Here is a 15330-nt window from a genome sequence, read left to right as displayed (position 1 = left end):
GGCGTACTTTTCAAGTAATGCTAACGGTATCGTGTTATATATCTGCAATAGTAATGGTTTTGGTAACGGAGCGGTTTTTAGCCCTTTCGGTACCGTTACTTTCTTGCTTTTTAAACCAGGGAAACAATATGTAAGAAGGTTTCCTTACCGATGTTAGAGAGTTTCGTCTTTTCCGTACCCTAGCATATTCGTCATTTGCTTCAAGTCATATTTACAAAACCTTCAATAAGAAAATATTTAAAAAAACGTTTCAAAAAAGTGTTATATTGCAATTTTAAGCCATCTTTTTCCTCCACGAGTACCGCTAGCGGTAACGTTTACTGTAATGTAAATCACCGTTTTAGCGAGATTTAATGAAAATTGCCAATGGAAATGAGTCTCAGTAGATATGACAGATATGCAACAACTTGAAGGACTAAACCCGATGACGTAACAATGTGGAACCAAAAGCTGAATTTGTTATGTGGCAAGTATGTAGGTTTGTGATGTACATAGTTAATGGAGGTGGATGGTTGGTAAATTTGGTTCACACAATGAAGGCAGAAGTCGAGTGAGAAACGGTTGAGGTAGAGGTCATAATGTACTGATGAGGGGAAAAGGGCAACTTTGAAGTACTAATCAAACTAGAGTCAAGGACGATGTCCCCACTCAACAGAGACGGAAAGAGTAAAATTTGTCAACTTCTATAACGATGCGGTAAATGATTTTGTCTCACATAAATTGGACCATTTTGTTTTTTTCTAGCAGATTTTGCTTCGCAATTTTTTTGTATTACGCAGTCGAGCAGTCGGGCCAAAGAGCTTATGCGAGCTGTCCGATAGCTCTTTCTATCAAGCAATCGGGCAAACTATTGGGTAGGTCTATCAAAATATTCGTCAAGCCAACCAGAGCAGTGTTAACACAGGCTATGGACTGCAAAGCACAAACCAGTTATTTGAAGGGTGCGAAAACAGAGCGTTTTGTGGCTATAAGTGTAATTTCATCCGAGTAGTGGAAATACTCAAAGTAAAGTGAAGTAATACTGCAAGTCTCAGTTCATAATTACACCCAGAAATGTTAGGATTACTTCGATATTGTTCATTGTCGATTCTTGTTTCAAAATATGGGAAAGAATTTGCAGGCAGAATATTTCTCCTTTCAGACCATAAAGAGATTTTAAACTGTTACTTTACCCGTTTGTCCATACGCAAATATGCAAGCGTTGTATCCGTCGAAGGCATTGTCTAAAATATCCAACCCAAGAGAAGAAAATATTTTTTCTTGGTCAGAGGAGAGGGGATCACTCAAATCCAGATTTGAGTTGAAACAATGATCAAACGCAAACACTTTAGGTAAGCGGCGGCTGCAAAAGAAAAATATATTCTAAAAGAGTATTAGATACATTAATTGAAGATCTTTAGAGATGGTAGTTGGGAACTGATGTGGAGGACCTGAATCCAGCATGCAGAAGCACATAAGCAATTGTTAAGTATTTTCTTTGCAACTATTATAACCCAGATTTCCGTGAAGTTTTGTACTTAGGTATATCACTATAAGTGGTGAGTAACACGGTACATTGTTCGAAAAAGCAATCACATATGTAACAGAAAAGTTTTTAAGTTGATGCTTAATCTACAACTGGTTTGCGATTAATTCGACGCAAGCAAGCCCAGGCTTGTTAAGAAAAAGTTAAAAAATATCAGCGTTGGTCCATTTCATATTCGTGGGTTTAGGATCCTAGTCGTTCTTGTCTCCTTTGCCGGATCTTCGCCTTTTTCATTGGCGCGGATTATTAAAACCAACTTGTTCACGGCTCAGTACAACTCGGTGGTCGTTAAGTTGTTCATCTTCTTTTTATCTTTGTCGCCTCCAGGAACAGACACACCTAAAACCGGAGGCATCCGGGTAGGTCTCCAAAACTTTGGCGAGTAGCTTATCATTTTTAAGGTGGTTATTGTCCATCACCATCACACTGTCACCAACAAAAAGGTTGGAACGCTCCTTCGTCTATCTTGGTATCACTTGCAACTATTCAAGAAGCTCCAATGGTAATCTTGTCGAAAGCAGTTCTGCTAAATACTATTTCCTGGACCACTGACGCCATCAATATACATTGCTCTTGACAAAGGTCCCTGGAGGTGGCAACGTAAGTTTAGTCACGAACTTCTAGAAATATGGATGGACTGTGAACGAGCTCCCCGTCAAATCGGCCTACTCTTTTCGAATTAAAGTTTTAAAAAATCAGAAACGTAGCTCTTTTCAATTAAAGGCAGGTGATTTTTATACTATTTACTTGCAAAGTGGTTCGTTTCAAAGCTATGGTGTCGAAAGCCTATCTAACTGATCAAGAGCAGGCGAAAATTTGAATTTTAATTAGTGTTCACTACAAAACTTTGAAAATATCTCCTGAGTTCCCTGAGCATGGTAGCGAGATCGAAATTAGCCAAGTTCAGCTATTCAACAAGATCTTATGACCGCATGAGATGTATATATGGAAGATGGCTATCCGGATTATTCAAGCAATACATCGTTGGTGGGTACAAATTCACCATTGACTTGATCTTGCACATTAATGTTTGGAAAGTTTCATCGTTGAGTATTGATCCATAGTCTTTCATGAGTGTTAACAGAATGGAGTGAACAGATCAGATCCGCTGATCCCAAAAATCGCCAGTTTGATCCAGAGGGTTGGTTTGGACTCCAACCTTCGAAGTCTGCCCCACGCTTATTAAGAAAAGTGATGAGCGCATCTTGGCTTATTTTTGCCAAGGCCTACGTCAACTCTTGCTTGCTCCGAAAATATCCAATATATTGTTGGATCTGATGAGGCGAAAAGGTCCCATTCCGGCTATCATTCAAACAGGTAAACGTCTTGCGCTCTTCCCCAAATGAGACTAGCATTAGGTCGCCACAAATAAGTATTTCAAGTTGTAGCTCGATGTAATGATTAGATCAAACAATCTCTGAAACCTCGCTACATAAAACATAATGAATGCCCGGAGTGGTCCCGAATAGCAATAATCATAGGGTCGTTTCCGTACTTTAACTAGCACTCCTTTATTTTTACTCAAAACCACGTCAAAAATTAGTGGCGGAAAAAAAACAATAATTACAGCAATGAGCAATTTTCGTCCATCTTAACAAGTAGTCTCCATCCCCCCCCCTTTGTACAAAATGATTTGAAGAAGCTCGGCCGTTAACGGCCGAACTTTTGATCCACGGGTAGATGCGAGAAAAAACAGACCCTATATCGGTCTTCGATATCAAGTAATCTTGCATGGCTTGCAACTCCCAAGATCTGTTGCAATCTCAATGAGAGTGGATCGCACCAATTCATCTGAACTCTTCATTGGTTCCACCATCTTCGCTCGGCATTTTTAACATGCATGAGAACGAGATCTTCTCCTTCTAGGATTCGTTTTTTTTTTTGGAACATTTGTTGCGCTCTAGTTGTGTTTGTAAATATCCCATATGGAATCCACAACTGGTCCGGTGGGTATTGTACAAGCCTCTACCTACGAGGTCCGTACGCATTGCGATCTTCTTATGTATAGTATTGAAGCTGTGCGCAACAGGGCTCTTCCTTGAGAGTAATAAGGGACGCAGGAAATATGGGAAAAGGATCATCGGGGTCACTTGACACCTCCCATGATGGGGCCGAATTTACAATGGCCATTGCCTCGGAAATGAGCATGTGGAGATCGTACCTCGTCAATCTGGGGCCTCAAAAAATCAAATTAGCTTTGAAGTATCTCCGTATTTGACCAACCTTTCACTCCCAGACACCCCCAAAGTGGGAGGCGTCCGGTAGGTTGAAGTCCTAAGTTCATCCTCTTAGCTACAGTTTATTCTGGAGGACTGCATGACGTGGCACTCTCAGACCAAAGGTGATTGACGAAATTGAGGACTAGGACTGCCCTTGAGTGGATTTGACTTCCATATTTTCTTCTAGGAGATCTAATTTGTTGCAATTGCGTCGAAGTACTGACCCTGATGACAATTTGACTTCCATGGTTCTTACGAGGCCATTCTTGCTTTCGAATAAGGTTTTTGCCCGCGCTAATTTCCATTCGTTTTTTTGATGAATGATTATCACAGAAAAGTAACCCGTCACCTTCTTCGATGGCTTGTTCCCGTTTTTCTGTCCACTTTTGGTTGGCCAATAAATACTCATTTCTCCAACGTTTCCAGATACAATTCACGAGAGCTTTCCTTTGTCGCCTAGTTTTGACAAAGGTGGGTTCCTGTATTTCACTTTAGAGATGCCCGGGCACTGAAAGACGTAGAGGGTCTTTTCCCAGGCATAATTAAGCTGGGGTAGTTACCAATAGGATCTCGACCTCTTTGACTGTGGAAAGGGGTCGATTATTCACCAAGGCTTCACATTCAAACAATACTGTTTCCAGTTGCCGGATGGTGAGTGTCGTGTTACGGAAAACGATTCTCAAGGACTTCTACGACAGTCCTACCATTCGATCGATTACCCCGTTCGTCCAAGGGGCATTTGATGTAGAATTTTTTTGTTCGTTTTTTCATGGGCTTTTTTAACCGGTACAATGAATGTAATCCCCAGTACTATTAAAATGAAATTTTAATGGAAATTATTAATGGATGTGTTTTCAATGTCTTACGTCCATAGCGATTCACTTGGAGCTTGTAACGGATCTATCCACGGAACCATTTCTGTTGGCGTTCCCCCAGTTCATGGTACGTCGAGGAATCCCGCGAGTTTGCTTTAGTGACAACGCAAAAGATTTAGGATGACAGAGAGAAACCCCAAAAGCGTTTATAAACCCATCAATTGGAATGAAGTACCAGAATCTCTATACTAATACAAGACTAAATTTCAATCATAAATATCATATTATAAACTTTGGAAGTTTCAACAGAGTGAAGACAGTCTTTGTGTTTACACTAATGCTTGACTAGAAGAGGGGCAAAGAAATCCAGCCCTACGGTTTCCAAGCAGACCATGGAGTTATCCGACAGTTCTGGTGGAAGACTTGAAGAGTATTCAGGCTCATTTTTCGTTCACGCAGGGCAATGAAGAGAATGGTGCTCATGTTCTCGGAGGTCAGATTGAGTCCATGTACAAAATTTGATTCATGGAAGAGCAGCCTTTGAGAAGACCGGCATATTAATCAAAAACTCAACAATGGACTTGACCTGTATGCCCGTGTCGTCTTAGACTCAATATTCATATTTTTTATATTGACCGTGGAATTAATCAATTTTGATGGATTCTTAGAAAAACGGGTAATGTATTTGAGTTCATCCCAGGAGTTTCAAAGAGTTTAGAAGCATTAGCTCATTGCTCTAATTGATGAGGCTATTGACATGGGCGTGGCTAATCAATTTGGGCGGCTAAATTATCTATTAGTCACAGATCAAGATGCTTTAGAAGCAGCAGGAACCTGAGGGTTTCGAGTTCTCCTGGTCTTGATGGTGTGACATGTCAGTTTATTGCTATTGTTTTCTCCCATTTGATGTGTTGCATCTTGGATCAGGGCAAGTTTCCCTCCTCTCTAAAGTTAGGTCAAGTTGTTCCAATTTTCAAAGGGAGAGATTAACGCTGAGGCAAGTCCGGCAAAAATCGGACTTGAACGAGAACTTTAATCTTTTTTACTTTTTGCCGGACTCGACGAGTCCGGACTCGATTCCGGCAGAAGAATCGAGTCTTTTACTAGTCAGGTCTTGCAAAAAGACTCATCTTGAGAAATTCCAATAAACATTTCTCCAAAATTGAGTAAAAGACTCGAGTCTGAACTCGGCCTAGCACTAGGAGAGATAAGTCGCTCCCCAGTAATTATGGGCAGAGTCTTTCTCTTCGAATATTGCAAAGGTGTTTAGGAATCATGTTTTTCAAACGTGTTGAATTTCTTGACGTCCATAAAGTCCTTCCTCCTAACCAGCAAGGGTTCCGAGCACATTTTAGCACATTTATCCAATTAATTGAGCATATACAACATAGCCAATAAATATGGAAATAGAGAAATATGCTTATAATTACACAATTATTTGAGGTATCGGACTGAAATTTTGAACAGATCTTGGTAAGAAATTTGGAGTTCAACATTGTTTCAATAATTTTCACAATGGTCCACGCAATTAGTAATGACACCCTGATACTTTCCTGAACTTTGGTGCAAGCTCCGGCTTCAAAGATGAATCACGTTGAATAGTCTATCCTTGAGGCACTCTTGATGGAGGCCTTGTTATTGTATTTTTATTTGTATTTGGGGCGCTAGGGTGGAAGGGGTGAGGCCTCACCCGGCCAGCGAAGCTAGCCATCACATCATCGGTCTATATTTCCGATAGGCAATGTCAAAGTCCTGATCAGATTGGTCCACCACGCCACGTCTCCTCCCAAAAGGGTTAATTTCGGCACCGGGGTTACAACCAAGGACACTTTGAGGGACGATTCTTGCCTTGTTCACGCTACCTCTTAAACCGCTCGGCTTCCCCAACTCCTTGTATGAATCAGTTTTTCAGAGGAGATCGTGTAGCTTTTTTAAATTTGTTATTTTGACTTATATTCATCAAAATGTGCATTGCTTTGAATTTTGTCGGGGAGCAATTGGTCACAGCAAATATATCTAAAGGCAAAGTCATAGGACAAAGCACACAAAAATATCATGATTTATTTGTCCTTTGTACTCTATTTCAATGCCATCATTCATGCCCATTGAACTGGAAATTGGAAACACACTCTTAGTGACATTATTCAGCAATTTTAGGCAACAAGGTGGACCAAATTCGCCGATGCACTTCTTTTCTTGTTGTTAATGAAAGATATTACAGGTAAAAAAATTAATAAATTTTCAGTGAGCAAACATACCTGTTCTTTTCGTTTGGTGCGTGTAAAAACGTTTGGTTGGAATCCATTTCAACGATGTTCTCGGTCATTAAACTCCGTTCTGGAAAAAGGCAAATCTTACAACAAATTCATTACATCACAAAAGTAAAAAATCAACTCGAGGTCAAAGCAAGCCGAATAAAGCATGAGGCATTAATACTTTCAGGGAGCGATAGTGAACAAATTCCCCTAGCCGGAATTTCTTTCCTGCGCCATGGACTAGAAAGTTGATATTGAGTGCCGTTGGCCATAAAAATATCTGAACATTAGTTGAAAGAAGACAAATGTAATATTCAGTTATAATTTATTCATTTGCTAGCTATCCTCCTACATAACAACAACAATTGGTCCGATCTCCAACACCTACATACGAATGTTTGAGGGCAGCAAATTGAACAATAAAGGAGCCCGAGAAAGAAGAGAGTTGGACTTCATTATTTGAATTAACCTGGATTCACGAGGGCTTGGAGGTGCTCTCAATACGCATATCAAGCCTTTATGGTCACTAGAATTGACCCTAAATCCTGGGTTAGGACAAAGCTCATGGATGCTTTTTAAGACATACGGTATCAGATACCTATCGTACCTTCTCTGAGCATGTACAGTCCCAACTTTTTTAGTCTCTCCCAACACGAGAGCTCTCTCATTCCTTTGATGTTCCTAGTGAAACATCTTTGGACTTGTTCGATCTTTTGCAAACCTGCTGAACTAATTGGAGCCCAAATGGGTGAAGCATATTCAAGATATGGCTGAACAATCGACTTGTACAGAGTTAGCATCGTCATACTACTTCTGGACTTAAACGTGTGATATATCAAACCACACATTTGAAAAGTTTTACCCACCTTCAACTGAATATGCTCATGGGACTTAACATTATTTTGGGGACTACGCCTAAATCTTTCATAGACGAGATCAGTGGCGGGTTCTTTGAATCGCGTCTAACTGATTTGACACATGAAATAGTGCATGAATTAGTTGAAGACACCACTTTTGCGTTTTTCGAATCATATCTAAATTTGTTCACGACTAATTCATGCACTAATTCCTTGGCTTATCTACACGGCAAGAATTGACATGGGCTAATTCGCTAGTAACCAAACATGAATTAGCCGGGATTCAAAAAACGCGAAAAAGTTCGTGAACTAAGGGCCGATTTACACTAGGATGGGAAACCAAGATTGAATCCGGTTTGAGGGTGTAAGTAGGACTAGTGCTGGGGCGACTCCAGTCTTTCATTGTACTGAAGTCGAACAAAAAGACTCATCCACCTAAAACTCACCCCAGCACTAGTCCTACTTCAATCCTCAAACCGGATTCAATCTCGGTTTTCCATCCTAGTGTAAAGCAGCCCTTATTCTCAGATCAAACAAGACTCATCATCAACCCATCGATTTCAAATCCATATCAGTCGCGTAGTGGACGGTTGAGCTCCCCTCCGTCGCGATTTATTTCGGTTTCATCTAAGGAGAAGGAGCTTGCGATCTTGCGCAATCTCTCCAAGCATGTTGGCATAGCCACCAGAGCGAATAGCGTTCTGGATTTGGTCATCTTGAATGACCCTTATCCGATCCAGTATGTCCATGTGACACCTAGTAGTCTATCAGATAATTCTGTTCTCGCGATTGGGTTGGCCATAACTCAAAAGCCAGAAGGCTCTAGATTAAAACCGGTCAGAAAGGTCGGTCTGGCTCAGTTCAACTTCAAAGATGAACATTGGCCGTTGATTATGGGGAGGAGGTTAGGGGATTGGACCTAGTTTCAATGGTTAAACAGGAACCATCCATTAGCCTTAGACAGGATGAGTTTAGTTTTTGAAAGAAGCTTGCTTCACTCTACCAACCCCTGAATGTGTTCTGAAACGTGGGACATTTCGAAGTTTAGGGAAGCAATTGTTCAAAAAGAGATGCAAACTACGAAAAAGGCTTCAGAAAAATTTTAATCCAAGGCTTGCTGGGGTATAGTATTGGTAGAGCAACTGCTTTCCAATTTACAAATCCTTATTCGATCCCAGGGAGCCGAGTTCAAGCTTCTTTGCGGTATTTAGTTACAGCATAAGTTGCTCCTTCAACAACTTAATTGGGCGAACCTGCGGTCATGCCCGAGGGCGAGGTTATAATTAATGTTGTTGGCTGTGATGACGAAGCGGGAATATCCGTCAATTGGGACACCCATCATTCAGATAGGGGATGTCAAGTAAAGGAAATTCAAGGAAAAATGTGGTCCGGCACCCTGATTTTGGGCATTTTGGGGAGGGAGAACTAAGACAAACATCGCAGTCAACTCGCACCATTCGCACATTGAATTTTTAATAATCGAGTGATTTTGAGCGAGTTGTGTTACAAAAACCCTACCTACTAAATGAGCATGTTTGGTGTTAATCAGTGAACACACTATCAAATTGACTCAATACCACAATGCTAATTGCCTAGACAAGCATGTAAAATGGAAAACATGTCAAAATCCAATGCATGCACAGTACTGATGGGAAAAGGGCAAGTAGCAAGTCATCCCAGACACCCAAGTACTACTTGTTTACAAGCAAAGCTTGGCCAAGTACTAGAATTTGGGCAAGCTTAACCCAAGCAGAGATCCGCTGCTAGCGTAAGGGGCCCATATAGTTAGCTCAGGAAAACCGCAAAATGAGGATTTTTTGTTCGTAGTTAAAGTCAGATTGCCAGAAATAAACCAAGAATTCAACCAAAGCCATGTTACTGCCTCACTGTTGGCGCATATTATTGCTTTTCCTGTATAAGTTGATTTAATTTGCCCTGGTATAAAATTTCTCGCGTAAGTTTGGCCACACCATTTTCCCCTCAAGTGTCTGTGTACAAACCCAAGTTGGGGCAAGTTCCTACTTGGGCAAGTTAAGCACCGGACTACTTGCCCTGTCGGTGCTTGCTTCACATCAGTAATGCACAGTTCGGTTTGGCTGGGCATGTTTTCTTTGATTTTACTCCATGGAATAACATCAGTTGTCCATGAACGCGTTTACTTGACCAGCCCTATAGCAGGCCGAGCGAGAGAGCTGCCATCTGACTTCGTAACAAACAAACAAATTTGAATCCAGTAGTTGAAGCTAGCCTTCAAAGAAAGTTGGAATTGATTCAAGGTAAGATTAAGGCCTCCATTGAGAATGATCAATTGAAAAATTCAACGCCCGCTTCTGCAAATGGCAAAATTTCCAAAAGCCTAAAAGAAAATATTTTCATTAGCACCCTTTGAGGTAAAATTTAGGAATATTATGAGGTTTTTGGACATTTTTGGTACTCGAAATTTCGCGTGTATTGTCAAATTAACTTAGTATTTTTTAAATTTGGTTTTTAACTGTTACTTACAAAAACCTTTATAGACTCATGATAGAAGTATTTGCAAACAATAAGTTCGATTATGAATCAATAAGACAAATGAAATTATGCTGTTAATACTTTTTTCTTTAAAGTTACCTCACTCCATCAAAAGTGACCTATTGTGCAAGTAATTATTATGGCATGTTTGGAAAGTCACGTTTACACTTCAAGCACTCTAATTTAGATACAGACCGCGTATGATGCCAGGCGACAGTTCAAAATCAAACCTTAAAATATTTTCTTTCTTTCTAGCAATGACCGTTCTTGTATAAGCGATCAAACGGTAAAGGCTTGTAAATTCAATCAAGATCCACAAAATGTTATGTAGGACCTATTTGCAAATGGCAAAGTAATCAAGAGCCATGCGGCAAAGTAGTCGGCCATGCAGCCAGCCATGCAGCCAGCCAACCAGCCAGCCAACCAACCAATCAACCCTGTTGTGGATGTCGCCACTACTCGCTTACCTCTGTCATTGAAAGGTCTGACTCGAACGGCCACTTTAATCTTGTCATTACACGTCAAAGTTGAATCCGTAAATACCGCAGAGCCCGAGGGCTTGAGCGCCATGGTTGACAAGTTACGAAAAGGAGTCGGAGAATTATGCTGGTCTTGGAATCATCGTAACCAAGAAATGTTTACTGGCACATCACCATCTAAGGTGCTTCTGTACTCTAGAAAGAGCAAGTGTGAGCAAGTGAAGGGAACCACAGTTGCTGTTAGTTACTTTATAGAACCATCCGTCACCTCATCCCAACCCATCCGTGCCCTCCGGGCCCACATTCAATGATTTCACATATAGATCACTGATGGAGGGCAATCGGGTGTTACTGTCAGACACAACAAAAGCTTAAATCCATCCACGCATTCCTTCATAAAACGAATGACGCCATCCACATCAGGCCAAAATTCAGCGTCAGAGGACGGCCTTCGAGGCCTTTTAAACCAACCAATCCAAATTATCCTTTCATCTCAGCACCCGATGATGATGATGATGATGATGATGATGGAATGAATAGAACACTACTCGGTGCCACTTTTGATCCTTGGAAGAAGCTGTAACAGGGGGAGTATCACGTCTTCTCTCAAGCTACATGATCAAAGGCCAACATCTCAGAACAAGGCAAGGACAAGGCTTGCCACACTTTCTACTGTGGACTTTGATGCCAAATAAAGTGTCGACATTCTACCCGCCAATTCCTCCAATGAAAGACAAAGGTTTCTTAAATTGTAATGGATAGAGGCTATGACTGGTGTCATTTCATCCTGTTCCTTTCTTTACAAAACCGTAATTTAGCGGCGTCTGATAGACAATGGCTTGTGTACTCTTGGTTGATTGCATTTGGGCCATAAAGCCGATTAGGGACAGATTTTATCATAAACAATTGCTCAGATATCCGTGGGATAATAAGCTCATTATTTAGGTAGAGCCATGGTATAGGTACAAATTCGACTTTTTGTTGCATCATTTTCATTTTGGCATCGCTGTTATAGTGCCGCTCAGCTGTCGGTTTTCTCTTTCAGTGTTACCAAACAGAAGGGACAAAAAAACGAATGCGTACTACTAAAACAATTGCTTTGAAATTCACACCTTACTGACATCTAAAATATAACATAAATGACGCTATAAGCAATGCATAGTGGGCCAACAAAAATTACTTGACACCAAAAACTTATTAATTAAAAGAAATAGAGGCGAATTTTCACCTTGTCGACAGGCGCGACAACTTGGCATTGGCAAATGGGGTGGAAAACAAAAAAAAATACTTTAACATTTCGCGCACAAGAACAGGCATTAAATCATAATCAGGGTCCATAGATCAGGGGATAATATTTTGCATAATAGAGATCTTAGCGAAAAGAGGATAAATGTACTTTTGGACCAAAATAAGGGTAATGGCATTGAATGAGTACAGACATAGTTTACGAAATCCATTGAAGGCATGTCTAATTTGAGTTATTGGGAAAGACTTCATACCTTGGGATTATATACTGTCTAGCGTAGACACGAACGTTATCACATCCTTTATGTCTTTAAATGCCTTCATTATCTTTGTCCTAACCCGAGGAAAAGGCAAAGTATTAGCGATAGGCGAGGCATCTCTTGTGAAATGAGCCGTTGGCACAAACAGTTGGATAAAAATATATTGACGAGCGAAAAGTCCCCCTTTGGTTTACATCGAGTTCCAACTTTGTATAACTTGTTGCCATTCTCTCTTCGACGATTCTATATATCAGATGACCCAATATTAAGTTTTAAACGAGACTTAGATCGGTTTTTACTAACGATCCCAGACTAACCTTTAGTTCACGGGTGTCCTAAAGCGGCAAACTCGAACGATTTGTACGACCAAATATTTTTACACAATAAGACACTACATAACTTACAGGTAATTTCATTCCCTTGTATCGGTTAATAACCCGAGAATTAGCAAGGAAAAGTATGGAATACATAGAAACAAATGTACCATTTTCATCAATCATGTTTAAGACGAAACTGTACTTTACTTAATCTTCAATATATACATGTCTAAAAAAAGTACAAAAGCAATATAACTAAACCAAAAGGACTTGTATCGTATTAAGCACCTGATCTCTTGATGCTTTTGACTACTTAATGAGAATGTCTCGTCATTCTTCTGCCTACGGCATCATTACACGGCCAATCACATTCCTTCCATGGGTTAATTTTTTTGGCAAAAGAAAAGGAAAATATTTCATAAGCCAATTTTGGTAAAACTAATTTCTTTAGATTATGAAAATCAGCCAAAGTAGATTGCAAAAACGTTAAAATAAGCTTAAAAGGCGAAAAAAAATATTTTGATTTCTTTGGTTGTTCATGTAATATGGCTGTTTTTAAGGCAAAAATTGCCTGATTATTGTTTTTCACGATCTTCTCGTTCTTTGGGCTCAGAAATATAGGTTTATATAGCGAAAGGTACTCCTTCTGATACTTAAAGATTCTTTAATTCGAATAGTAAAAACTAAGTGCACTTGTATGTGGATCACAACGGGAAAAACAACTGATTGAGTAAGATTGAGTGATTGGTAAATATTTCTTTTCCGTTCCTGTACACCTTCCCCCAGATCAAGGCAATCTCATTACGATGTTTGGATGGGCTTGATAAAACGACGGTTCCGTAGCATTTGAACGCCATCCACTTCGAGAACGTAACTCCTGCCTGAGGATCTCATATCCAGAACGGTTCCAGTGAGATCCCATCTCTTGGTCTGAGGATTTTGAATGCGGACATGGGTACCGATTGGAAGCTTCTGGAAGGAATGGGCATGGAGATCATGGTATTCCTTAGAGCTCGATTCGTTTTCCTGCTTGGACACCTTTACAAAGGCTTCAATTAGCCCATTTCCTCGACTGTGATATGGAGAGACAAGTTCATGATGGATTCCCAGTTTGGAATAGAATATCTTGAACTCCGAACGGAATTGATGACCTCCATCTGATCTGATAGTGCAAGGAATGCCGTATTCCATGAACCATTGCTCAAGGATCTTGATGATCGACCCAGTATTGGTCTTGTTAAATGGTGACACACACAACAAGTTTGAATACTTGTCAACCATGGCCAGATATTTCTTGTTTTTGACCACAAATAAATCAACGGAAACGCATTCAAACGGTCTTGAAGCTGCAGATGATTGAATAGGTTCATAGGGTTGACTGGGTCTCATTTTTTTTGTGCGGACTTCCTTACCGCTACCGGGATTGGAATCCCAGCAGTTCAAGACGAGATGATTATTTATTTTACTTGACTTTTATTTATATATATTATTTGATCGACCAACGAATTGGAATTGGCTGACCTGGCTAATCCTTGAATATAAGGTTGATCCGGAATTTTAGTCAAAAAAAACTTGTCCAAGTCTGACTTACATCTTGCTACTGGATCAACCCCTACATAAGCCCTACGAAGATTTGAGGGCAGCAAATTAAACAATGAAGGAGCCCGAGAAAGAAGAGAGTTGGACTTCATTGTTTTAACTAGCCTGGATTCTAGAGGGCTTGAAGGTGCTCTCAAAACGCACATTAAGCCTCTACGGTCACTGCAATTGACCCTAAATCCTGGGTTGGGAAAAAGCTCATGAATGCTTTTGAAAACGTACAATATCAGATACCTTTCGTACCTTCTCTGAGTACTGTACAATCCCAACCTTTCTAACCTCTCCCAATACGAGAGCTCTCTCATATCCTCAATGTTCCTAGAAAAATATCTTTGGACCTGCTCGAGCTTTTGCAAACCTGCTGAATTAATTGGAGCCCAAATGGGAGGGGCATATTCAAGATGCGGCTGAACAATCGACTTGTACAGAGTTAGCATCGTGATACTGTCTCTGGACTTAAACGTGCGATATATCCAACCACATGTTTGAAAAGCCTTACCAACTTTCAACTGGATATGCTCATCGAACTTTCCATTATCTTGGAGGACTACACCTAAATCCTTCATGGATGAGACGTGCTCAATGTCCTTACCTTCATCATCTAATAGTGGAGTGTCTAATGGCGTCGATCCCAATCTCATGGAGCCTGCTAACTAAAAGGCCATGATCTACCTTGCCAAAGGCCTTGGCAAAGTCGAGATAAACTACATCGACTGATTCATGGCTCTCCAGTCCCTCAATAACCTGCTCTATATGCTCAATCAGTTGGGTAACCATGGTAAAATGTGCTTGGAACCCATGCTGGCTAAGAGGAAGGACTTCATGAATATCAAGAAATTCAACAAGTTTGAACTTCATGATCTTCTCAAATACCTTCGCAATATTCGAAGTGAGAGAAATCGGCCTGTAGTTACTGGGGAGTGACTTATCTCCCCCTTTGAAAATTGGAACATGAGCTACCCTCAGAGAAGAGGGGAACTTGCCCTGGTCCAAGATGCAACGCATCAAGGACGAGAAAACAGGAGCAAGAACCTGTGAGTATCTCATCAGAAACTGAGATGTCACCCCATCAGGGCCAGGGGAGCTCGAGAGTCTCAAGTCCCTGATAGCCTCTAAAGTATCCTGATCTGTGACTACAAGATCATCTAAATGCTCAGCTTGACAAGCCTTGCCAGTCCCAACAAACTCATCAATAGAGCAATGGACTGTTGCTCCTAAACTCAGTGCAGTTGAAAACACACCAGAGAA

At 40.6% G+C, this 15330-nt stretch overlaps 1 protein-coding gene across 7 annotated transcripts in view; it reads right to left on the bottom strand.

Annotated features, from left to right (window-relative positions):
* Positions 1-11291, bottom strand: part of LOC131882945 (kinesin-like protein KIF13A) — a 63267-nt gene extending 51976 nt beyond the window's left edge. For 3 of the 7 annotated variants that reach the window (XM_059230235.1, XM_059230239.1, XM_059230240.1), the window contains exons 1-3: positions 10650-11290; positions 6818-6896; positions 1173-1342 (exon numbers count right to left, since the gene is read on the bottom strand). In XM_059230235.1, coding sequence (XP_059086218.1) covers positions 1173-1342; positions 6818-6896; positions 10650-10752 — 352 coding nt within the window. In that variant the 5' untranslated portion in view covers positions 10753-11290. Of the gene's footprint in view, positions 1-1172; positions 1343-6817; positions 6897-10649 lie in introns of all 7 variants that reach the window. The other 4 variants (XM_059230236.1, XM_059230237.1, XR_009373559.1 and 1 more) reach the window with 4 other exon arrangements.
* Between the last annotated feature and the right edge of the window lie 4039 nt (positions 11292-15330).

Source organism: Tigriopus californicus, chromosome 7 (genome assembly GCF_007210705.1).
Source record: "Tigriopus californicus strain San Diego chromosome 7, Tcal_SD_v2.1, whole genome shotgun sequence".
NCBI classification, from domain to species: Eukaryota; Metazoa; Arthropoda; class Copepoda; order Harpacticoida; family Harpacticidae; genus Tigriopus; species Tigriopus californicus.
This window is presented reverse-complemented; position numbering and strand designations above follow the sequence as displayed.